Source organism: Nomascus leucogenys, chromosome 8 (assembly GCF_006542625.1).
Source record: "Nomascus leucogenys isolate Asia chromosome 8, Asia_NLE_v1, whole genome shotgun sequence".
NCBI classification, from domain to species: Eukaryota; Metazoa; Chordata; class Mammalia; order Primates; family Hylobatidae; genus Nomascus; species Nomascus leucogenys.
The window spans coordinates 14,778,703-14,803,886 of NC_044388.1; the positions used below are offsets into that span (position 1 = coordinate 14,778,703).

The 25,184-nt window shown below is 37.9% G+C and overlaps 1 protein-coding gene and 1 non-coding gene across 2 annotated transcripts in view; one reads left to right on the forward strand and one right to left on the reverse strand.

Annotated features, from left to right (window-relative positions):
- Positions 1 to 25,184, reverse strand: part of PPP2R3A (protein phosphatase 2 regulatory subunit B''alpha) — a 193,782-nt gene that overhangs the window by 127,943 nt on the left and 40,655 nt on the right. Inside the window, exon 3 of the mRNA XM_003265256.3 lies at positions 3,092 to 3,358. Within this exon, the coding sequence (XP_003265304.2) occupies positions 3,092 to 3,358 (267 nt within the window). The remainder of the gene's footprint in view (positions 1 to 3,091; positions 3,359 to 25,184) is intronic.
- On the forward strand, positions 9,808 to 9,914 carry LOC115836564. Its single transcript, XR_004031613.1, has one exon. It is a non-coding gene; the product is annotated as a U6 spliceosomal RNA (small nuclear RNA).

Genomic DNA, 25,184 nt, shown 5'->3' on the forward strand with positions numbered 1-25,184 from the left:
GGCTGGAGTGTGGTGGTGTGATCATGGCTCACTGCAGCCTCAACCTCCTGAGCTCAGGTGATCTTCCTGCCTCAGCCTCCTGAGTAGCTAGGACCAGAGGCACATGTCACTACACCCAGGTAATTTTTAAAAAATTATTTTCTGTAGAGATGGGGTCTCACTATGTTGCCCAGGCTGGTCTTGAACTCCCAGGCTCAAGCGATCCTCCTGCCTCGACCTCCCAAAGTCCTGGGACTATAGGCATGAGTTACTGTGCCTGGCCACACATCTTCATTTTATAAAAATGCAATGTTTGTTTTAACTTTTTAAAAGTATGTGCAGTTTACTTTGCTACCTGAGCTGACAATTAAGATCTAAGAGCAATGAACAAAAAGGCTTGGTGCCCATGAATAGAATTTAGGGCTATAATTAAGTGTAATTCAGACAAGTTAATCAGACACATATATGTATAATGGCTATTGCACCTCATGATTATTAGGTATAAGTAGCAAATTGTTATGTAAATGACTGTTACTATGGCTAAACAAATTAGTTTTCTATCTTTTTAAACTTCTCCATGTTTTCTGTCAGTTTCAACACTGCTGTTTTTTTCTGATGCCACATACAGACTGATTCTCACTGCACATAAATGGCAAAGTCGTTCCTCTGGCTCCCCACCTGCCAGAGACCTCTACCCTGCCCTGACTATATTCTTTTCGACAACTCCCTTGAGCACTGTGGCGTCTTTAGGCTTTCTGCCCTCCTCTCACTGAATCTGTGGAGTGCTAGCGGGGCCCTGAGCCACAGAGCAAGGCAGGGCTACCACGGCACAGGAATGGGAGGCCAGACCATAAAGGATGTGGAGGCAGAGCAGTACGAAGACACAGGAGAATGGGCTCCTCAGTCAGCAGTCGGGAATATTCAGAGGAAGAAGGGCTCTCCAGAAATGGTGACCTCAGCACTGTACCAGGGAACTACTATGCCCTGATCTGGAAAGTTTCTCTTTGTCTGCTTACCTGAGGCAATCCATGAAACCTTCTGTCTCTTTCACACAAATTGCTCTCATGTTAGAAATGCCCTGTTGGTGTAATCTCAGCACTTTGGGAGGCCGAGGTGGGCGGATAACCTGAGGTCGGGAGTTCGAGACCAGCCTGACCAACATGGAGAAACCCCATCTCTACTAAAAATACAAAAATTAGCCGGGCGTGGTGGTGCATGCCTGTAATCCCAGCTACTCGGGAGGCTGAGGCAGGAGAATCGCTTGAACATGGGAGGCGGAGACTGTGGTGTGCCGAGATAGCACCATTGCACTCCAGCCTGGGCAACAAGAGCGAAACTGTCTCAAAAAAAAAAAAAAATAATAATAATAATAATAATAATAATACCCTGTTGGCATTTATGTAGTTACCATATTACCTCCAAATGCAGATTTCATTCAGCCTTGCTAAATTTTATCTTTTAGATTTACAGCCATAGTTCCAGCCCATTCAGAAATTTTATCACCAGGGTTCTGTCATCTAACGCAATAGCCACCTCTAAAAGAATTGGGTAAGAAAACCCTGAATGCCCTTAAAGAACTTGTAATATATTTGGGTGGCTATTAACTGGAAGTTAGTTACTGTTACCAAATGTCCAGGGAGATGACATACATAGAAACAGCACCATGCTAGAAGTTAGACAACTTGTCTCCCGGCATGAACTAGCTCTGTGACTTCAGGTAAGTACTTGTAGAACTGCAGTTCCCTCTTAAGTAAAATGGAATGGAAACAGGTAAGCTCTTATTTCTGGAATGAGTTTGTTTTTCATTAGAAGCATCTAGGGTATCAATAAGCAATTTTTAAGAAGGGGGAATGAAGAAAGAGAAGAAAGAATTCCTTTTCATTTCCTTTAAAATCACTCTAGTTACATATCATTTAACAGCAATGATAAATGCTCTGTGAGGTCAGAGGTAGGGCAGGGCATGACAAGTGAGGGTTCAGGGACTTCTCCAATAATACACAATGGAAGCTAGGTCTTCAACAAAGTGGATGCTGAGGAGGTTGGCAGGCGGGGAAGCCCACTCTGGAGGGGGAACTCTGAGAGCCCAAATGCAGCGGTGTGCCTATAAGAGGGCAAGAGGGTCACGCTTATACAGGAAAGTTTTAGGCAAGTTTGGAAAGAAACTCTGGGGCCAGGCTGTGGAAGCCATGGAATGCCAGGAAGAGAAGTTTGAGGTTTATCCTGAACAATGGTAGTTTTCCAACTTTTTAACATTACTCCTGAAAGCAGGGGAATCCTTCTCAGTGGAAGTGTGCACGGGCTCTTAGGTATTCCCACTTGGTCTCCTACTTGCCTCCATGCAGCCCTTAGCCTACTAAACCCCTCTGCCTCTTGAAGCACAGCCTAAACTACTGCTAAAGCCTGAAGTGTGACCTGACTCTTCAATATTTATGCATAATAAAAATAAAGCCCAAACAAAACAAAGCACTGCTATAGAGGGTGGGAATTCCTGAATATTGCTAAATTGGGAAATGGCATAATCAAATATAATCTGATGGTTATGCTAAGTATTAACTGTTCTGGGAGGAGGCTGGAGGCACAGAATCAAGTCAGAGTAGTCCTGACATTAGGGGGATAAGATTTTAACTCAGAAGCAGTTGGATATATTTGAAAGTTCCAAAGACTTGCTTCCTATTGTCAAATCCATTTATTTCTGGGTAAAATGACTGTATTGAGATGGTCTAATGCTTCCTTGTCTGGCATTAGGGCAGTTATGATCAATGGGTGAGACTAAAAATCAGATTCCTATTCAGCACAAGGAAAAATTTTCTAACAACTAAGTATTTAACAATAGACCAGGCTGCCTGGCAAGGTAGAGCTTCTAGTCTCTGAAAGCATTCAAGGAGAGAATGAATTTATGAGTTGGCGATGTCTTGGAAGGGATTCTTATATTAAATAGGAGGTTGAAATGGAAGATCACTATGGAAAAAAAACAACAACAACAACTTCCATGCATGCTTAAAAACAGAGCAAAGAGGCAGTGAAGGGAGGGGGATCCGGGTTTCTAGAGAAGGGGAGGGGATCAGGGTTTCTAGAGAAGGGGAGATTATAAATCATTTAGTAGTTACATTACCTTTGCAATTTTCCCCATTTCATAAATGTCTGCTTTCTGATCTTCAATATCCATGAAAGCAGTTTCAATTCTGCTTAGAGTCTGTTCATGATTACTACAGGTATCTGGGAGTCCTTCAGGAAAGTAGAACCGTGGAATGTTTATGGACAATGGCGCATTCACAACATTATTCACATGGGGAACCGGGGAGAGAGGTCGGGGACTACTTGGAGAGGTGGCTGGAGGTGGGAGTGGTGTTCCAGGTTTCTTTTCTGGTTTATTTTGAATCTAAAAGAAAAATAAGATTATGAGACACAAAAAATTTAAACAGTATTCATTTACTGAAAATCATCACCAGCAATATAAGAAACCACAAACAGAGACAGGAGAGATTAAGGGCTCACTGTACTCTAAAGGTGGTAAGCATGTTTCTAGGGAATGCTTATCTGCACTAAATTAATTAATTTATTAATTATCTGCCAGTACTCAAGTTTACATGGAGTTACGTTTAAAAAAAATACATAGGTTTCTCCATCAACTATTTGGCAGACATTTCAAAAGACTCAAAGAGCAATGTTAGTTGATATATTAAGAATCTCGAGATGTATTCTTACTCTGTTGGAACTGGATTAATACATTCTTTTTGAAGACAGTTATTGGTCTTTCTGTGACTTTTACCTCTCCTTCAACAGGCAAAAACAAGTTCCTTTTAAATATATATATCCAAAAAGTATTTGGGGAAGGGGCTCCTTTTACCTTCTCTAGTTTGACTTTGCTGAGGTAGAATCACTGCCAGCCCTTGATGCTGAGAAAATCTTTGTTAAGAAAATTAAAGCATTTTAGTTCTGAAATGTCCCCTACCTGGCTGATTTATTTGCCACTAGGGCCATACCATTTCCTGCAAGATACACATTTATCTTATTTGTGGTTTGCTCCAACAGGCAAAAATCATGGTCATTAATTTCATCACAATCAAACTCCCTTTACAGTTTAATAACTGATTTACAGTTTATATTCTTCTTCTTTTAAAAAAATGATTTGATGTGGCATACTATAAAGAGACATTAGAAAGGTCAGTAAAGAGTGGCGGGGAGGCAGTGAGGAAATTAAGATTGCCAATGATTTAGGAAAAAGGGAGGGGAGGCACACCATTATTCAGGTAGAAATTTATCTTACCAATAAAGACTAAATTTAGTTCTGAGATTCTTACCAGAAAAAGCAAAAAAGATTCCATGAGGATTTTCATAGTTCTAATTTCTACTCTTAATTAATGGCCAAACTATCAAGGCTCATGAGCATGGTACTGTATTAGATGCTACATAAAGTATATGAAAGATGAACACAACTGTTGACTAGCTAAATATATTTTATAGGTATTATGAACACAAAGTATTATTCAAATGTTCTTCCTTAAATTACCCTAATGCCGTCTCTAAAGTTTGAACAATGATATATCTGTAAGAAATAAATCTATCATATTTCTTCTTAACATATAGGTTTATAACAATTTTAAAATTCAGGATAAAAATCTTAGCTACCCTTAAAAATGTGAGTTTTATAAAGAGATAAGATTTATTCACATAAATATATGAAAATGGTTAAATCTCCTATTTTTGTCATAATAGCCCAATTTCCCTGTGTTAATATCTGACATTAATACACAGAATGGAGTCTGCTCATATATTAAGACTATTAGGGATATGAAGGCCAGTTGTCACACCATGTCTTTGTACAGTATCAGGATGTCACCCATATAAAGCAATAGTCAAGAAACAGAACAAAGGGAAGTGATACCAATGAAACATGAAAAACTTAAAACACTGATGGCTTACTAGTCTGTGACCTCAAAATGGTTACTTAACCTTTTGGAATTTCAATAATAAAACAGAAATTACAATGTCTACTTCTTAGAAGGTTGTTGTGAGGATTAAAGGAAATTACAAGATGTAATATAGGTAAAAGGTTCAGAACAGTGCTGGGCAGAGATCTATCTATCATGTAAGAAAATGAATGACAAGACCAAAGGATGAGATACCCAAAAAATTAGATGAAGCATAATTTGGCATAATCTTTCAGATTCAATAATAAATAAAATAATCATTTAAATATGTAAAGCAATTTGAAGTTTACAAACCACTTTTGAGTTAACAAATTGACAATCCATTTTAAGTAAACATTTCTCTCTGCCTTAATGCTAAATCTGTAAATATTACGTAGTCCCATAAGTCAATAAATTATTATTATTGTTCAAAGTGTTCTTAAAAATCTAGAGTAAGGCACAGAATTCTTCAGGGGCTTTACCTAGACCATTTATATTAGTGTCATTCCTTTTCCATTATTCTATGCTGAAAGAGATTTGTGAGGTTCAGGTGTACAATCACCAATGTTTTCTGTGGTGTGACATCTAGGGCAGTTATGCCCATAGAATTAAGACCACTGGTGCCAGCAGGGATGAAACCTGAGAGTCTCATGAATACATACTAGTGGGAAAGGTTTACAGCAAGGTCTTCAATGTTAACTCTATGCTTTTGCTTTGACAGAAATAAGTGATATTCAGAACACTGGCTGCCAAAGATTTTACTTGAATGGGAAAATATCTGATTATAAAATATTCTGTTCTGCTTTTCTTAGTGTACTTAACACAGAGCAATTCACTGATAGGCAACTATTAATCCACTGGCCAATTCCATATTTAATAAAACTGATGTTAATATTTAAAAGGAAAATAACATTAAAATAATGCGTTTATTTTGAGCTTCTGGATACTCAATTTACTTTCTATTGAGTTCTACAAGGAGATATATAATTTAAACCTTAAAGTAGCTGAATAAAACTGGTAGTTTACAAACATTATGGAAGAAAACCTAGTAACATAAATTCTGCCAGATTTACTGGCAAGTTTAGCATCTGCTCACTTTGGATACAGTGGTTTCAGTCCAGTCTAGGAGCAGCATTAGAATAGAATTAGCTAGGTAAAGTATTTCAATTCTCCATTTCAGTCTTTCCCTATAAACACAGTATCATTTAGATATTCATTCAGAATAGTATCCTTGTGCTATTATGTCACTGTAGCATTTCCAATATTTGATCATTTTGACCTATAAAAAAAGCAATTTCATATTTACCCAAATAATTTGAGATTATTCTGGGTCAGAATAACCATAAACTATGGTTTCTTGCCGGATTTTGGATGGCCAGCATTTGTACAGTCCTTGACTTATATTGTAGTCAATGTTAGGCACTTGTTTGGTAAAACACTGCCATAGGTTTTAAGTAAGAAAGTAGGGACTCTGCAAAGTACTCATCATAGGCAGAAATGACTCAGTTACACAGCTTGCTTAGGGAAGACATTTTTAACGATCTAGAAGTAACCACCATTCTTTGTTATCTACGTACATTACGACACACACATACACAATTGTCTATATAGACAAATATGTCTTGCTTTAAAAAAAGATTACCAGGATTAACATACTTTTTAAACAAACATTTGTTACAGATGTGTATGCATGCTAATATATAATCTATTGATTCAAAGTGCAAACAAGGCTTTTAATACAAAAATTCTAGTTTCTCAAGGATATTTCTATGAAAAATTCCAGTAATTTCCTATCTAAGTTGTAAAATATTTGTTAAGTTGTATTTGTTGTCTCTAAAACTGGATTCCCTCTCTACAAGAGAAAAATGTGAGTCCTGTACTCCAGGTCCAGAAGGTCTATTTTTAAACCTGTTGGAATCCCTCTGCAAATAGCTTTCTGCAAATAGCTGAATAGAGGACACACATTAATTCCTTGATCTAATATCAAGATACAAGGGAGCTGTAAAATTATTTGTGAGTTAGTTCACTAGATGGTTTTAATAGTAATAAAAATATTTTCACAAAAAAAACAAAATACCCAAATTTCAAACCTGTGTTTGCTGAAATGACTTCAGCCGCTTCTTAAACCGTGAAGGGAGAACAAAATCACAGCCCCTTGCCAGGAAAGCTAGCTCTCCCCTTAAATCCGGGTCCCTTCGTAGAGATGTTTCCTTGATCATCATCTTTGAAAAGTGAATGTTTACTTCGCAACTGTCCAGAACACTTCTGAAGATAATCAGATTTAGCAAGTTGTCAATCTTGTCAGGTAGGAAGGTATTTTTTTCTTCTTATCTCCCAAAGAAATGAAATTCAAGCATTGTGCTCTCCCAGCCTCCACGGACCACAATCTATGCTTGTCCTGACATGCAGCTGGTTCCCAAATACAGTCTGTGGCTCCCAATACCTGCTCATAATTTTCAAGTTATAAACACAGCCTGCAATGGGCCTGTTGCTCCTTGTTGGTAGCTTTATGTCAAATTGACCTGCACATGTTGAGAATATGGAGCCTTCTGGGAAAGGAAGCACCCACTACTCTGCGTACCAAAGTTAGAAACATTACAGCTGGACCTAAAAATAGTACCTTCTCAGATAATACTAACTTCTTAAACTCAGGGTACGTGAGGTGTCAATCCACATAAAGCAGTTTCTTCTCAAACAAGAAGAAAAAGAGTATGTAGAACATTTTCGGCTTTTTCTCTTTAATATTTTATAAAAAAAAGAACAGGCTGCTGAATTTCGAATTTGAAACTATTATTTTAAGAATAGTTTTTTATTTTTTATTTGAAGGGAAGTAAATATCCAAATCTCTCCAGATCTCGCCAGTCAAAACAAGAGGAAAAACAGAAACTTTCATTCTCAAATGGGAATTTACAAAAAGATCTGTTGATCTCAGATTTAAAATTTTTTAAAGCAAAAGACTATTTTAGTTATCAAACATATTTTCTTGAACTGATTATGAACATATTTGAAAATTTGTTCTCAGAAGTATTAAGAAAGTAGAACAATTGAATGCCATAGAAAAGAAGTTTTAGATAAATATAAGCAAGTGAAATTTGGCTAAAAAAAGGACAGAAAAGATGATCAAACAGCAATGACATACTACATACTGAATGTGTAAGATTTCTTCCTTTGAGAAGCTTTAAAGAAATCAGTTAAGATTTTTAAAATACCTATTATTTAATCATATATTAAATATCTGCCTCATATAGTTATTTGTAAGTGAATCATAAAGTCAAGTCATCCTTTGGTAACTGTGGGGATTGGTTCCAGGACCCTCCATGGACCAAAATCCACAGCTGCTCAAGTCTCTTATATAAAATGTGTAATATCTGCATACAACCTACTCACATTCTCCCCTATACTTTAAAGCATCTCTAGATTACTTGTAATACCTAATACAAGTATTATGTAAATAGCTGTTATACTCTATTGTTTAGGAAATAATGACAAGAAAAAAAGTCTGTACATATTCCATACAAATGCAACCATACTTTTTTTCCCCAAATATTTTCCAACTAGATGCAGAACACACTGACACAGAGGGCTGTTTTCTCTCACATTTAATATTTAGATTTCAATATTTATTTTCAATCAACCACATCATTCAATCAGTATTTATTTTCTATGTCTAGAAAATATACACCAACTATTATTAAAACAAAAAAATAGCTTACAAGCCTCTTTTACTGAACCTTTGTCTAATTTAGCGGGAATTAAATTCTTTGGTTTTCCACTGTTTCCTACAAATTTAAGTCTGCTTTTTCCCACTGATTTCTTTTCAAGACATTCTGACAACTCTTTCTAATGTATACATTAGGTTTATATGTCTAAAGCTGTGTTTTAAAGAATTTCTTTTAAGTGGCAGACTCTTCTGTTCACATCAAATTTTACCTGAAAGCTTTTGATATGTACTATGATTGAAAGAGGATTACAACTGAAAACCACTGGTCTTATGCTTCATCCTAGAGTCTTTCCTTATTTTCTCAATTTTCTCTCTCACTGGGCTTCCATGTTAATTCTTTAAGGTGGGTAGCTTTCCCATATTTTTTCCTTACACTCCTGACTAGAATACTCTTTTTCTCCCTCATTATTTATCTCCTAAATAAAATGTCAAAAAGGTTTGTAGGAATGCAACTAGGCCTTTAGACTTACAACTTAATGCTTATTCTATTAAACCACACCTTAAGTTATATTTCCTCTCCTTCCCAACACCAACCTGTGGCTGTAGGTGAGTAGGTTCACTCCTTTCCTGAGAATGCTCCCTTTCCTCAAATTATACATTCTAATCATCTTTCAAGATCCAACTCAAAATTTAACTACTTCATGAAGGCTTCCTGATTATTTAATTCCCCTTACTGTAATTCTTAACTTTATATATACAGCACTTAGTGAAATACTATATAACCTCTCTCAAAGGACCTCCACTTAACATATTCTCTTATTCAGCCAATGCTCTCCATTTCTCCTGTGAAACAGAGCAACAAATGCCCATCACACATGGATTTGTGGCTAATAGTTTCTCTTACACTCTTATATTTCTTACCTTAGTAGAGTCAGCTGCATTTGTCCTCAGTCTGTTTATGCTGGTTATACTTTTCACAGTAATTATTCATTACATAAACTAACAAAATATGAGTGTGGAAAAGAAAAGTTGTTCTAAAATTTAAAAAAACCCAAAGTTTTAGTAAAAGTAAACTATTAAAAAGATTTTGCTGTAAAATTAGGTGAAGGTGGGATGAAAGAGAAAAATCACTAAAGTTTAGAAGGTGTCTACATTCAAATTGCTTTACTACTATGTTCTCTCTCTAAAGAAACTAAAACTACAAGTCAGACAACAAACCTATTATGAGTGTGATTTATCAAAGAAATATGTCACAGAGTGCTCACTTCGGCAGCACATATACTAAAATTGGAACGATACAGAGAAGATTAGCATGGCCCCTGCGCAAGGATGACACGCAAATTCGTGAAGCGTTCCATATTTTTTCTTCACAGAATTGGAAAAAACTACTTTAAAGTTCATATGGAACCAAAAAAGAGCCTGCGTCGCCAAGTCAATCCTAAGCCAAAAGAACAAAGCTGGAGGCATCATGCTACCTGACTTCAAACTATACTATAAGGCTACAGTAACCAAAACAGCATGGTACTGGTACCACAACAGAGACATAGATCAATGGAACAGAACAGAGCCCTCAGAAATGATGCCACATATCTACAACTATTTGATCTTTGACAAACCTGATAAAAACAAGAAATGGGGAAAGGATTCCCTATTTAATAAATGGTGCTGGGAAAACTGGCTAGCCATATGTAAAAAGCTGAAACTGGATCCCTTCCTTACACCTTATACAAAAATTAATTCAAGATGGATTAAAGACTTACATGTTAGACCTAAAACCATTAAAATCCTACAAGAAAACCTAGGCAATACCATTCAGGACATAGGTGTGGGCAAGGACTTCATGTCTAAAACACCAAAAGCAATGGCAACAAAAGCCAAAATTGACAAATGGGATCTAATTAAACTAAAGAGCTTCTGCACAGCACAAGAAACTACCATCAGAGTGAACAGGCAACCTACAGAATGGGAGAAAATTTTTGCAACGTACTCATCTGACAAAGGGCTAATATCGAGAATCTACAATGAACTCAAACAAATTTACAAGAAATAAACAAACAACCCCATCAAAAAGTGGGCAAAGGACATGAACAGACACTTCTCAAAAGAAGACATTTATGCAGCCAAAAAACACATGAAGAAATGCTCATCATCACTGGCCATCAGAGCAATGCAAATCAAAACCACAGTGAGATACCAGTTAGAATGGCCATCATTAAAAAGTCAGGAAACAACAGGTGCTGGAGAGGATGTGGAGGAATAGGAACACTTTTACACTGTTGGTGGGACTGTAAACTAGTTCAACCATTGTGGAAGTCAGTGTGGCGATTCCTCAGGGATCTAGAACTAGAAATACCATTTGATCCAGCCATCCCATTACTGGGTATATACCCAAAGGACTATAAATCATGCTGCTATAAAGACACATGCACACGTATGTTTATTGCAGCACTATTCACAATAGCAAAGAGTTGGAACCAACCCAAATGTCCAATAACGATAGACTGGATTAAGAAAATGTGGCACATATACACCATGGAATACTATGCAGCCATAAAAAATGATGAGTTCATGTCCTTTGTAGGGACATGGATGAAACTGGAAAACATCATTCTCAGTAAACTATCGCAAGGACAAAAAACCAAACACCGCATGTTCTCACTCACAGGTGGGAATTGAACAATGAGAACTCATGGACACAGGAAGGGGAACATCACACTCTGGGGACTGTTGTGGGGTTGGGGGAGGGGGGAGGGACAGCATTAGGAGATATACCTAATGCTAAATGACGAGTTAATGGGTGCAGGAAATCAACATGGCACATGGATACATATGTAACAAACCTGCACATTGCGCACATGTACCCTAAAACCTAAAGTATAATAATAATAAAAAAAAGAAATATGTCACAGAACTCTAAATATGTATGAGACTCATTCTCAGAGAAAAGACTTTGACCCTATATCAAAAGACATCAGAATAAATTAATGCCTGAGTTAAAATGTTTATATAGACATTTTATAGTACACATACATATAGTTTATGATTCCCTACTATCAAACTCAATCATGTTCAGGTAAAAGGGCTTCTACTGTAATATTTTACAACTTGGTCATTATTTTCCAGTAGTGTCTAAACTCTTGAGGACAAGAGTTTAGATTTTAATTTTATAGTCATTCAATTACTCAACAAATATTTTTATATATAATCACTTATATGCCAGACACTTTGCTTGATATGAAGCTAGAGAGATGATAAAGATGTGGTCTCTTTCTTACTGCACTTTCTAGCACAATGTTGGTTTGGAGCAAAGGACAAGAAATATTTTTGTTTCATTTACTTCCTATAAATCTGCTAAGTTTCAAAGTCAGAACAGTGGTTAAAAGCCTGCCCTGTTGTTATACTCTTAAGCCAGAAAATATTTCTTCATGTCTTTTGATGAAGAAATAATCGGTAAGTTTTGATATATCAAAATGTTCTCCAAAAAATTCAGAGAGGCAAAAAGACCAGGACCCCTGAAGGGCTTAGAAAAGAACTGGTCTGTGGCAATGAGTTATTGACAGAGGAAGACTAGCACGAAGTTGGTTTATTTGCTTTTTATTTAGTTGTGTTTGAATGGAAGTATTAGTATATGTGCTTGGTTTTTGAAAGGATCTGAGAACACGAGTTAGTTTCAAGGAGTTCATGACAACTGGAATATAGCACCAAAGTACATAGTTTTTAGCGTGACCTTTTCTAGGAAAAGATCAAACATAGGGGAATTTCACTACAGAGAAATATATGATCTGTGATCTACTCTCTTCTCTCTCTGCTTTGATCACAAGGGAATGTACAATCTATGGAGCTGGGAATTGTAAGAGAAAAGCTGTTTTGGGGTGAGAGGTTTCTCCTGGAGGAACTAACCAGAATGAGGAAAAATAGAGAATCATAAACATATAGGTTATAAATTAAGTTTGAGCACGTGGAAAATTAGGAGCTGTGTGCAGTTACAATGGAAAGAGCCATTGTAAAAGTTTTCCGAATGTCTTTCTGGAATAAACTAAAAAATATTTTCTCCTGCTCCCTGCAGCATGTAATTAAGTCCATCCTAACAAGCTAGCTGATTACCACCAGCAGGCACTTCCTGCACAGCTGCCTGTATCTCTTCTTGGCCTGCAGATCACTCATGAACTTTCCCTGTCTGAAGACACAGGCAGTCCTATCTGGACCATGTGCTCAATCTGAGTCTTCAGGATGACAACGATAACAGAGCTTCAATAGGCAAGAGACTGGTGCTCTCTGCTGTGGGGGTGATTGGAACACATCAGTTGTTAATTCGAGATCCAGCTGTCTTGGTCTGGGTCTGGGGTTCCTTTCCTGCCTTACCATTCCATATATCTTTCTCCAGAACAAGCATGCTTGGGCAAGGGAGACAGTCTTTCTTAAAAAGAACCAGGTAGGGGAGGCTGCTGGGCATGAGTTTTACAGGTTCCCGCTGGCAGAGTTATATGGAAGAGAAGCTGGCCTCTCCACTATGACCCTAAAAACTAAATATTTTTTTTTTCTTTTTTAGGATGGCCTCTAACATCCCAAGTGAGAAAAGATGCTCCCTTACCCTATACTGAAAGGACCTACAAAACTGAGGAATAAGTTTAAAATGTACCCTGAAGGAAGGTGAGATTGGGTAGGAGACAGAGAATAAAACTGTGAAACACAACACATTCTGTATTTATACAATTCATTCTGTCAGGCTTAGTTTGAAATCCAGGACAGATTTCTTAGAACTTTCTGAACCCTCTTATTATTCCTTGCCCTTCCCCCTTTGAAAACGAAGACAATAGTGATTTATAATATTCTTTCTTTCTGGGGAAATCAGCTACATGGGATGTTTTAAGAAAAAATGGGATGATTACACAGGATAAAGAAAATAATTTTGAACATTTGTCTGAAAAAGTCTCTTATTCTGATTTGTGTATAACTGTTAAAAAACAGTATTATATATGCAATGTGTTGTACCAAAGTAAGTCTAGCCCTTTATTTTTGAGACAGGGTCTTCCTCTGTTGTCCAGGCTGGAGTGCAGTGGCATGATCTTGGCTCACTGCAACCTCCCCCTCCCTGGCTCAAACTATTCTCCCACATCAGCCTCCGGAGTAGCTGGGACTACAGGCACATGGCACTGTGCCCAGCTAATTTTTGTATTTTTAGTAGAGACAGGGTTTCGCCATGTTGCCCAGGCTGGTCCTGAACTCCTGGGCTCAAGCAATCTGCCCACCTCAGCCTCTCAAAGTGCTGGGATTACAGGTGTGAGCCACTGTGCCTGGCCTAGCCCTTTATTTTATATATAAACATGTAAATCCATTCAACAGCCTCAGTTGAATGTGGTTATGGAGACTGAGATGACAGCATCAGCTAAGGCCTTAGAGTAGGAAGGGCAGTTGGGATAATGCAGGCAGCAAAGCTATAAAAATCTGAATGACAGAAACACATAGCACAATGAGGCTGGGAAATCAGCTCAGCTAAGTGAGGACCTATATTGAGGTGAGTGTTAGAAGCAGGTCCAGAAAGACAGCATAGTCACTCTGAAGTGACACCAAAGACAGAGAGTCACTCTGAAGTGACACCAAAGGATTTTGCTCAGAAGATGCTACAGAAAAAAAAGTTACATATCAAAGTGCAGGTCCCGGTACATCATGAGGGTGCTTCTGATTAACAAAAGCCAGCCAGCTGTTTGGAAAAATCTAAATATGTTAACAGCCTGTCCTTGTCCACACAAAAACTTATACACAAATGTTCACAGCTGCATCATTCATAATAGCCAAAAAGTGGAAACAACCCAAACGTCCAGAAAATGAATTTTATCTCAATTTTTAAAAAGCCTTCTCATGTTGTAGTTCTAACAGGCTGAGTAGTTTAAAAAGGTAATAACAGAGTGAATAATCAAGGAAAACTTCCCTGGCATTGCTAGAGATCTAGATATCCAAATCACCTGAGAAATTCATTGCAAAAAGACCATCACCTAGGCACAGTCATCAGGTTATCTAAGTCAACATGAAGGAAAAAATCCTAAGAGCTGTGAGGTAAAAGCATCAGGTAACTTTTAAAGAAAAACCTCTCAGATTAACAGCAGATTTCTCAGCAGAAACCCTGCAAGCTAGAAGGGACTGGGGTCATATCTTTAGCCTCCTTAAACAAACAATTATCAACCAAGAATTTTGTATCCAACTAAACTAAGCTTCATAAATGAAGGAAAGATAAAGTCTTTTTCAGACAAACCAATGCTGAGAGAATTCACCACTACCAAGCCAGCATTACAAGAACTGCTAAAAGGAGTTCTAAATCTTGAAACAAAACCTCGAAATACACCAAAATAGAACCTCCTTAAAGCATACATTTCACATGGCATATAAAATAACAACACAATGAAAAAACCACAAGGTATTCAGGCAACAACTAATATGATGAGTAGAATAGTACCTCACATGGCAATAGTAATGTTGAATGTAAATGGCCTAAATGCTCCACTTAAAAGATGCAGAATGGCAGAATGGATAACAATTTACCAATCAAGTATCTGCTGTCTTTAAGAGACTCACCTAACGTATAAGGACTCACATAAACTTAAGGTAAAGGGGTGGAAAAAGATAATCCATGCAAATGGACACCAAAAGTGAGCAGGAGTAGCTATTCTTTTATCAGATAAAACAGACTTTAAAGCAACAACAGTTAAAAAAGACAAAGAGGGACATTATATAATGATAAAAGGACTAGTGGAAAATATCACAATCCTAAATACATATGCACCTGACACTGGAGCTCCCAAATTTATAAAACAATTACTACTAGACCTAAGAAAGGACACAGATAGCAACACAGTAATAGTGGGGAACTTTAATACTCCACTGAACGCACTACACAGGTCATCACATCAGGAGGTCAACAAACAAACAATGGACTTAAACTATACCCAAGAACAAATGGACTAAATGGATATTTATAGAACATTCTACCCAACAACTGCAGAATATACATTCCGTTCATCAGCACATGGAACATTCTCCAAGACAGACCATATGACAGGCCACAAAACAAGTCTCAGTAACTTAAGAAAACTGAAATTATATCAAGTACTTTCTCAGACCAAAGTGGAATAAAATTGGAAATCAACTCCAAAAGCAACCCTCAAAACCCTGCAAATACATGGCAATTAAATAATCTGCTTCTGAATGATTGCTGGGTCAACAATGAAATCAAGATGGAAATTAAAAAATTCTTTGAACCAGACAATAATAGTGACACAACCTATCAAAACCTCTGGGATACAGCAAAAGTGGTGCTAAGAGTAAAGTTCATAGCATTAAATGCCTGCATCAAAAAGTCTGAAAGATCACAAATAGACAATCTAAGGTCATACTGCAAGGAACTAGAGAAACAAGAAAAAACCAAACCCAAACCTAGCAAAAGAAAAGAAATAACAAAGATCAGAGCAGAACTAAATGAAATTCAAACAACAACAAAAAATACAAAAGCTAAATGAAACAAAAAGCTGGTTCTTTGAAAAGATAAACAAAATTGATAGACCATTAGAGAGATTAACCGAGAAAAGAAGACAGATGATCCAAATAAGCTCAATTAGAAATGAAACAGGAAATATTATAACTGATACCACAAAAATACAAAAGATCATTCAAGACTAATATGAACACCTTCATGCACGCAAACTGGGAAACCTAGAAGAGATGGATAAATTCTTGGAAATATACAACCCTCCTAGATTAAACTAGGAAGAAACAGAAACTCAATAGGCCAATAACAAGCAGAGAGAGTGAAATGGTAATAAAAAAAATTGCCAACAAAAAAAAGTCCAGGACCAGATGGATTCACAGCTGAATTCTATCAGACATTCAAAGAATTGGTACCAATCCTATTGAAACTATTCCAAAATATAGAGAAACAGGGAATCCTCCCTAAATCACTCTATGAAGCCAGTATCACCCTAATATCAAAACCAGGAAAAGACATAAAAAAACTACAGACCAATATCTCTGGTGAACATCGCAGCAAAAATCTTCAACAAAATACTAGCTAACTGAATCCAACAGCCTATTAAAAAGATAACCCATCATGATCAAGTGGGTTTCATACCAGGGATGCAGGGATTACTTAATATACACAAGTCAATAAATGTGATACACCACAGAAAGAGAATAAAAAACAAAAATCACATGATCATTTCAAACAGATACAGAAAAAGCATTTGACAAAATCCAGCATCCCTTTATGATTAAAACCTCAGCAAAATCGGCATAGAAGGGACACACCTTAAGGTAATAAAAGCCATCTACAACAAAGCCACAGCCAACATTATACTGAACAAGGAAAAGTTGAAAGGACTCCCCCTGAGAAGTGGAACAAGACAAGGATGCCCACTTACACCACTTCTATTCAACATAGTACTGGAAGTCCTAGTCAGAGCAATCGGGCAAGAGAAAGAAATAAAGGGTATCCGAATCGGTAAAGAGGAAGTCAAACTGTCGCTGTTTGCTGATATGATCATATACCTGGAAAACCCTAAAGACTCACCCAAAATCTCCTGGATCTGATAAAGGAATTCAGTCAAGTTTCAGGATATAAAATCAAAGTACACAAATCAGTAGCACTGCTATACACCAACCAAGACCAGGCTGAGAATCAAATCAAGAACTCAACCCCTTTTATAATAACTGCAAAAATAAATAAATAAAATGCATAAGAATATACCTAACTAAGGAGGTGAAAGACCTCTGCAAGGAAAACCACAAAACACTGCTGAAGAAATCATAGATGACATAAACAAATGAAAACATATCCCATGCTCATGGATGGGTAGGATCAATACTGTGAAAATGACCATTGTGCCAAAAGCAATCTACATATTCAATGCAATTCCAGTCAAAATACCACCATCACTCTTCACGAAACTAGAAAAAACAATCCTGAAATTTATATGGAACCAAAAAAGAGCCCACATAGCCAAAGCAAGATTAAGCAAAAGAACAAATCTGGAGGCATCACATTACCTGACTTCAAACTATACTATATTGCTACAGTCACCAAAATAGGCACATAGACCAATGGAACAGAATGGAGAACCCAGAAATAAAGCCAAACACTTACAACCAACTGATCTTTGACAAGGCAAATAAAAACATAAAGTGGAGAAAGGACACCCTATTCAACAAATAGTGCTGGAATAATTGGCAAATCACATGTAGAGGAATGAAGCTGGATCCTCATTTCTCATCTCACACAAAAATCAACTCAAGATGGATCACGGACTTAAATCTAAGACCTGAAACCATAAAAACTCTAGAAGATAACATTGGAAAAACCCTTCTAGACATTGGCTTAGGCGAAGACTTCACGACCAAGGACCCAAAAGCAAATGCAACAGAAACAGAGATAAATAGATGGGACTTACTTAAACTAAAAAGCTTCTGCACAGCAAAAGAAATAATCAGCAGAGTAAACACACAAACCACAGCGTGGAAGAAAATCTTTGTAAACTGTGCATCTGACAAAGGACTAATATCCAGAATCTACACAGAACTCAAACAAATCAGCAAGAAAAAACCAAACAATCCCATCAGAAAGTGGGCTAAGGACACAAATAAGACAAGTCTTAAAAGAAGACGTACAAATGGCCAACAAATATATGAAAAAATGCTCAACATCACTAATGATCAGCAAAATGCAAATCAAAACCACAATGCGATACCACCTTACTCCTGCAAGAATAGCCATAATTTAAAAAATCAAAAAATAGTAGATAATGGCATGGTGGTGATAAGGGAACATTTTTACACTGCTGGTGGGAATGTAAACTAGTACAATCACTCTGGAAAACAGTATGAAAATTCCTTAAAGAACTGAAAGTAGATCTACCATTTGATCCAGCAATCCCACTACTGAGTATCTACCCAGAGGAAAAGAAGTCATTATATGAAAAATATACTTGCACATTCACGTTTATAGCAGCACAATTTGCAATTGCAAAACTATGGAACCAGCCCAAATGCTCATCAATCAATGAGTGGATAAACAAAATGTGATACATACACACACACACATACACCCCTACCCACCCCATGGAATACTATTCAGCCATAAAAAGTAATGAAATAATGGCATTCGCAGCAACCTGGATGGAATTGGAGACTATTATTGTAAGTGAAGTAACTCATCAGGAATGGAAAGCCAAACTCGTATGTTCTCACTTATCAGTTGGAGCTAAGCTATGAGGATGCAAAGGCATAAGAGTGACAGAATGGACTTTGGGGACTTGGGAGGAAGGGTGGGATGGGGGTGAGGGATAAAAGACTATACATTAGGCACAGTGTACACTGCTCAGGTGATGGGTGCACCAAAATCTCAGAAATCACCACTAAAGAACTTATCCATGTAATCAAATACCACCTGTCCCCCCAAAACCTATTGAAATAAAAATAAATAAAAAATCAAAAGGGGTAACAGCTTGGAATCACAGACTTTCTTTAAAATATCCCTGTAAATAGGCCTTATGAGAGCCAACTGGTCATAAGCTAATTAGTTAATACTAGATTTCATAACCTTTCTGCTCTAACTTGGTATTTTCTTCATTGTTTAGTGGCTTGTTCTGTGTTACTATTTTTTTTTTCACTCTTAAATAATGAAACACTGGTGGGGGGAAGGAGGCCAGGTAGTGGTATTTACCTACAGTTTATTTGTTCCCAGCCTAATTCTCTAGCCTTGACTTCACTGGCTGCAGCAAAATAGGAAAGCATGTGTATGACAGAGGAGACCTAATAAGCATTTTTGTGTCTTGCTTCAATTGCCTCCAAATTATGGGAACACATTCTATGACTAATAACAGAAAGAACCCACAAAAATCTGATATTTTTGCTTTTCAGTGTTCCTAATACTTGGTGTAGATGTTGTTCTAGGATCTGGGGCAGCAAGAAACAATTAGAGCCTAAAATAAACAGGAATAATAATTCTGGGATCCCTAGAATTTCTAGTATCTAGAGTTCTCTGTACTTCTTAATCTGCTTTTTTTCTTCCCTCTCTCCTTGAGGAATTAATTCAATTAGAGATTGCTCATTACAGACCATAATAATTCATTTTTGGCCTATAAATATTTTGGAGAAAAAAGAAATGAAGGGATTCCATTTCACTGACACTGCCATGTTAAATAAATGCCTGGTGACTGGTGCTATAAAATACTCTGCCCCAGTGTCTTCCTTAGTAGAGGCGGGGGGAGAGAGAGAAAGAGAGAGAGAGAGTGTGTGTGTGTGTGTGTGTGTGTATAATTTCTCAGTAATTGTGGGTGGGAGTTGAACTCACAGATGTCAAAACAGGAGCTTGGAACTGATAGTCAAGGACCCTGGTGACAATGAGCATTATGCTGGAAGTACGACAAATACGTCTCTTGGATACCAAAGCACCTCCCAGGGTAAACACCTTAACTGTGGTCTCCAAAAGTAGATTCATGAGAAGGGATAACAGAATAACCCCTCAGACCTAGTCTAGATTAGTTATGGTTTGCTGGCAATCTCAAGGGAGATGACTCTGATTCAAAGATCTCTATGTAATTCTTAGTTCTTATGAAGGAGGTAGACTGCAAGATATGGTATAATAGAGCTTCTGAAGTGATCAGTTTACACAGGTAATTTTATTCAATTTCTGAAGATGATCATATTGGGAAGCCTGGTTTCAGGGGCTCAAGCCTGGCTAAAATAGTGGAATCTCTTACGGTATCTAAGAGAATTTAGAAAAATTACTTTTATTATTTTTTTCTTCTTACAAAAGGATAAGGTTGGTTGTAACGAAAAATTTAAATACTACAGAAATATAACATAGAAACAAAAGTCCCTATACAAAGTGACAATTATAAATATCAACTGAGCACCAACTGAGTGCCAGCTACCAGGGATAAAGCAGGGAATGTAACAGATAAAATTCCCTGTTCTCATAGAGGTTTCATTCTAGTGGTAGGAGTCAGTGGAGAAAAAGAAACAGTAATTGAAATAATATATCAGGGGGTGGTAAATGTTAGGGGAAAAAAAACAGTAGAGGGGGAAAGGGAATACCAAAGATTGTATGTGTGCATGCAATTTTTAGGGCAAAAAGGCCTCAGTGAAGTGATATTTTTAAAAAGACAGATGTGGTGATGGAGTGAGTCATGCAGGTATGGGGAGGGGGTGTTGTAGGAAGAGGGAATAGCAAACTGGATTATGTCTGGTATATTTAGAAAGAGGAGGGCTAGAGGAGGAACTGGAAACAATAATAACAGCTCTTTCAAAGAGCCCTGGAGTGAAGAAGAGCAGACAAATGAGTGTTAACTCAAATGGTATGTTGGAGCACTAGGGGTCTGTTTTGTTTTAAAGCTGGGAGAATTGCAGCATGTTTATCTGCTGAAGGAGTGATTGAGCAGAGGAGAAAAATGATGACTGCAGGGGAGAAATGGGTCAATCTCTGCAGGAGTGTTTGTGAGTTGATGGGAGGGGATGGTATCATTAATAAAGCCCCAGTGTAGGCCTGGCCTTAGATAGGAGTTTGGGGATGGGCGCAGTTGCTCACGCCTGTAATCCCAGCACTCTGGGAGGCCGCGGTGGGCGGATCACGAGGTCAGGAGTTCAAGACCAGCCTGACCAACATGGTGAAACTCTGTCTCTACTAAAAATACAAAAATTAGCCGAGCGTGGTGGCATGCGCCTGTAGTCCCAGCTGCTCGGGAGGCTAAGGCAGGAGAATCGCAGGACGCAGAGGTTGCAGTGAGCCGAGATCACACCACTGCACTCCAGCCTGGGTGACAGAGTGCGACTCCACCTCAAAAAAAAAAAAAAAAGAAAAAAGATAGGAGCTTGGATGGTTAATGTATAGAAATAATAGAAATAGAAGGAAAGAGAGAAGATATTTAGTACTGATACAGGTAGGAGATGGATAAAGGTCTCTTCTGATTGCTTTAGTTTTCTCAGTAAAACAGGAAACAAGATTATTAGCTGAGGGTGAGGACGGGAAAGATGCTGGAGGTTAGAGGACAGGGGAGAAGGCATCTGCAGAGTGGAAAGTGAATGGACTAGGGAAACACAGCAGGACTGCCACACAGTACTAAAGATCCACTGGAGGTTGGTGGTCATGAATTTAAAGCAAGACCACTCAGCATGGTTGTGTGATCTTCTGTAGCCAAGTTCAGCTGCACAAATAAAAGCTCAGAGTAGACAGAGAACACGATTTAATCTGAGCTGGAGCTGTTCCAGGTGGGTACCATGAAATGAGGGGATGACAAGGAACCTGAGAGTATATCCAAGGGAATGATTTTAGTGACGAATTATGGCAGTGGTTCTCAAGCATAATCATGCATCAGAATCACCCGGAGGGCTTGTTAAACCAAAAAGTGGTAAGCCCTACCCCCAGAGTTTCTGATTTACTAGGTCTGGGTCGGGGTATGAGAATATGCATTTCTATCAAGTGCCCAGGTAATGCTAACACTATTAGTTGGGAACTATACTCTTAAAACCACTGACATAAACATAAGGCCAGAAAATGAACGAAGAAGGGCAGAGAACAGACTCATTAGAGGAGACCAAGGAATTGAGAAGCTCCTGTATTGGATACCTTATCTATCAAACACTCGAACAGTGGCAAGAGTAATATTGAAAAGTGTGTCATAAAGCCAGGAGATAAAACCTTCAAGAAATAAGTGACTTGGGTTGGTAGATGACTACAATCAGAAAAGGTAGTGGATAGCAGAGTCTAATGATATTAGTTCAAAGTTGGGGCAAGGCTGGTTTCAGGGAGGTGGCCAGGAGAATAGTCTAGAGCAGCAATGAACTGCAAGAACCCTTACTGCCTCCTCCAGGCCCAGTGGGATAGGGGGTGGGAATGAGGAAGAATAGAGCTACCATTTCACTGGCTACAGTATCCTTAGGAAGAGACGAGTTTAAGTTATAATAGGAAGGGAAGTGTTTAGAGAAGAGATACGACACAGGAAACTTTGCTGGTGAATGATCATGAATTCAGCGTGCAAGAGGACATGGTGAAACGATTTCAGGAGTTGGGAGGGTTGGAAGTGGACTTAGGAGATATATAAGAGCAGAGTGAGGAGGAAAGTGGGGTGGGGGATGGGGGGGTGATCTAGATTCCTGGACTTCTGGTGATGACTAATGTAAACAGGGATGAAGGGCATATTAGACAGATGAGTCCCGATGACCTTAAGTCAGAGAGTGGTGGTGAGGCTGTGAGGGTTGGATACGCCTATGGGCTTAGTGCAGCAAGCTGAGTTCTGGGAGCTCCTCTTCACTCGTGCCAAGGGTGAAGTGGAGGCTGGGAGAGGGCATACTTATCTGCAACACCTGGATATGAGATTCACTTTCTACTTCTGGAGGAACATGAATAATATTGAGCATATGTACCCCAAACTTTCTGTGTGCATAAAAATATATTAATAACAAAAAGGGATCATAATGGTACGTCTTGCAATTTACATTTTTAACTTTATCTTGACCTTTCTACATCAGTACATATATACCTACCAGGCTTTTGTGAACATAGGTGGGGACATATTTGAGATACCTGATGTTAATCAGAAAGAATGCAGGTATTAATGCAAAGGTACCTGACATCAGAAGCCACCAAAGGTGGAGGGGGATATTCAGGTTGGGTTCATTCCACAAATTCCTATTTGCCACCAGGCAGATCTGTTTACTTTTATTAATCTGCTTGGTGGTAACTGAGAGGAGAGAATAGTTTCCTATTGTATTGCTAAGTGTCTTGATTTCTACTTAAGCATTCCCAGCACTGAATCCAGGCACCATGGGCACCTACAAAGCTAGGGAAGAAACATTTTCCCTCAGTGACATGACTGGCTAATGTTAATGAAGGCATGGATATAAACCTAGAAAGTAAAGAGAGAAAAGTGTTTATTAATGCTCCAGAAGGAACGTTTAACAAAGTTCCTAAAATGTGCTTTGCTAAAATGTTAAATTTATTTTCCTAATTATTCTGCATTCAAATATGCATACAAAACTATAAACTATACTATCTAAACACTGAGGAAACCTAAATGTTAGATCATTAACCTAGGAAGGTCCTTTATTTCCTCTGGAATGAAATCTCAAATACAAATTCCTGCTCAGCGTTAGAAGAAAGCAAAGTGAGTTCTAGTAACAACAGAAATCATGCTCACCTTCAAAGATTTCTCTCTCGGGCATCCAAAAACGAATAAAAAACAAACAATTGTACTAAAATTAAATGGCCAGAAATATCCTTTTCCAACCCAAATCCATGGGGAGGAAGATGGCAACTTCTAACAATGGGCAAAAGGACAATGAATATATAGGTATTCCTTAAAGAGAAAATAAATTGTTACAAAATTTTCAAAATTTAAACAAAGAGCTCGTATATAGTGTAGTGTAAGAAAGCCTGTGGGAACAATGGTGATCGAGAAAGCACCCTCTCCTTGAAATGGCTACAGCATATTATCAAGGGATTTCTGCCCCGCAATAAAGTAAAACAATCTACACTCTCATGATATCTTCCCCTCTTGCCAGGAAAGGTGACCGGACCCTTCCTAGGGTGCTGTCGTTTTTTAGGTGTTAAAGGCTAGAGGAATTAAAAGACTTAGAGGTCTAGGTAAGATACTTGAGTCTTGCTGAGGCACTACCCTGAAGTCTGAGAAGGGCACCCTGATGTCAGGTCCTCTTGTACCCATCCTTGAGAAGCAAAAAACAGGGAAAGCGATGGCCCTCAGGCAAGGAAGCAGTTTCCATTTGAGAAGGAGACAAAGCAGGAAAGTGAAAATCCCCTCACTTGGTTATTCATCCACTTATTCATTTATTCATTCAACAAAAAGCTATTTAATGCTAAATAAAGGCCAACAGAGGCTAGTAGCCCAGATGTGGAAACTTAAGAGAGATTCACACATCTCCTTCCATATTCTTATTTTACTATTTCATTTTTACCTCGGGTACATTTGAGAGCTTGAGATAACATTTTTGGAGGCTGAATGGAAAAAGAGAAGATCAGATGTGAATTAGGTTGTCAGGTAGACTGCCTGCTTAAATTCTGACTTCAAACTCCAGAAAACTGATGGGAAAAGGTTACCACCTGAAGGACTGGTATTCTACTAACTTGGAATTCATAATAATATAAGCAGAGCAGTCTGAAATTTCCCTTTATATTCTCTAGGAAGGAAAGTTCCGTTAGAACAATTTTTGTTGCCCTTGATCATCAAGATAAAACTATCACAGAGCTTAGGTTTGAGAGAAATAATGGATTCATGATATATCTATTTAGTCTCTTGCTGAATTCCCCTGGTACAAAAGGTATTTGGAGAAGATTTGAAGCAAACTGTAAAATGTTAAGATTTGACAAAGCTAAGCGGTGGGTGATAACAGTGCTTTTATATCATTCACCATACTTTTCCATTTGCTTAAAATGGGTTGACAAACTTCAGTCCATGGACCAAATCTGGCCCACTGCCTGTTTTTCTAAGTCTTGGAGCTAAGAATGGTTTACATTTTTAAAGCATTGGGTTGTTTGTTTGTTGGTTTGTCTTGTAAAGGGCAAATAAGACTACGTGACAGAGACTCTGACCCATAAAGCCTAAAATATTTACTATCTTGCTCTTCACAGAAATGTT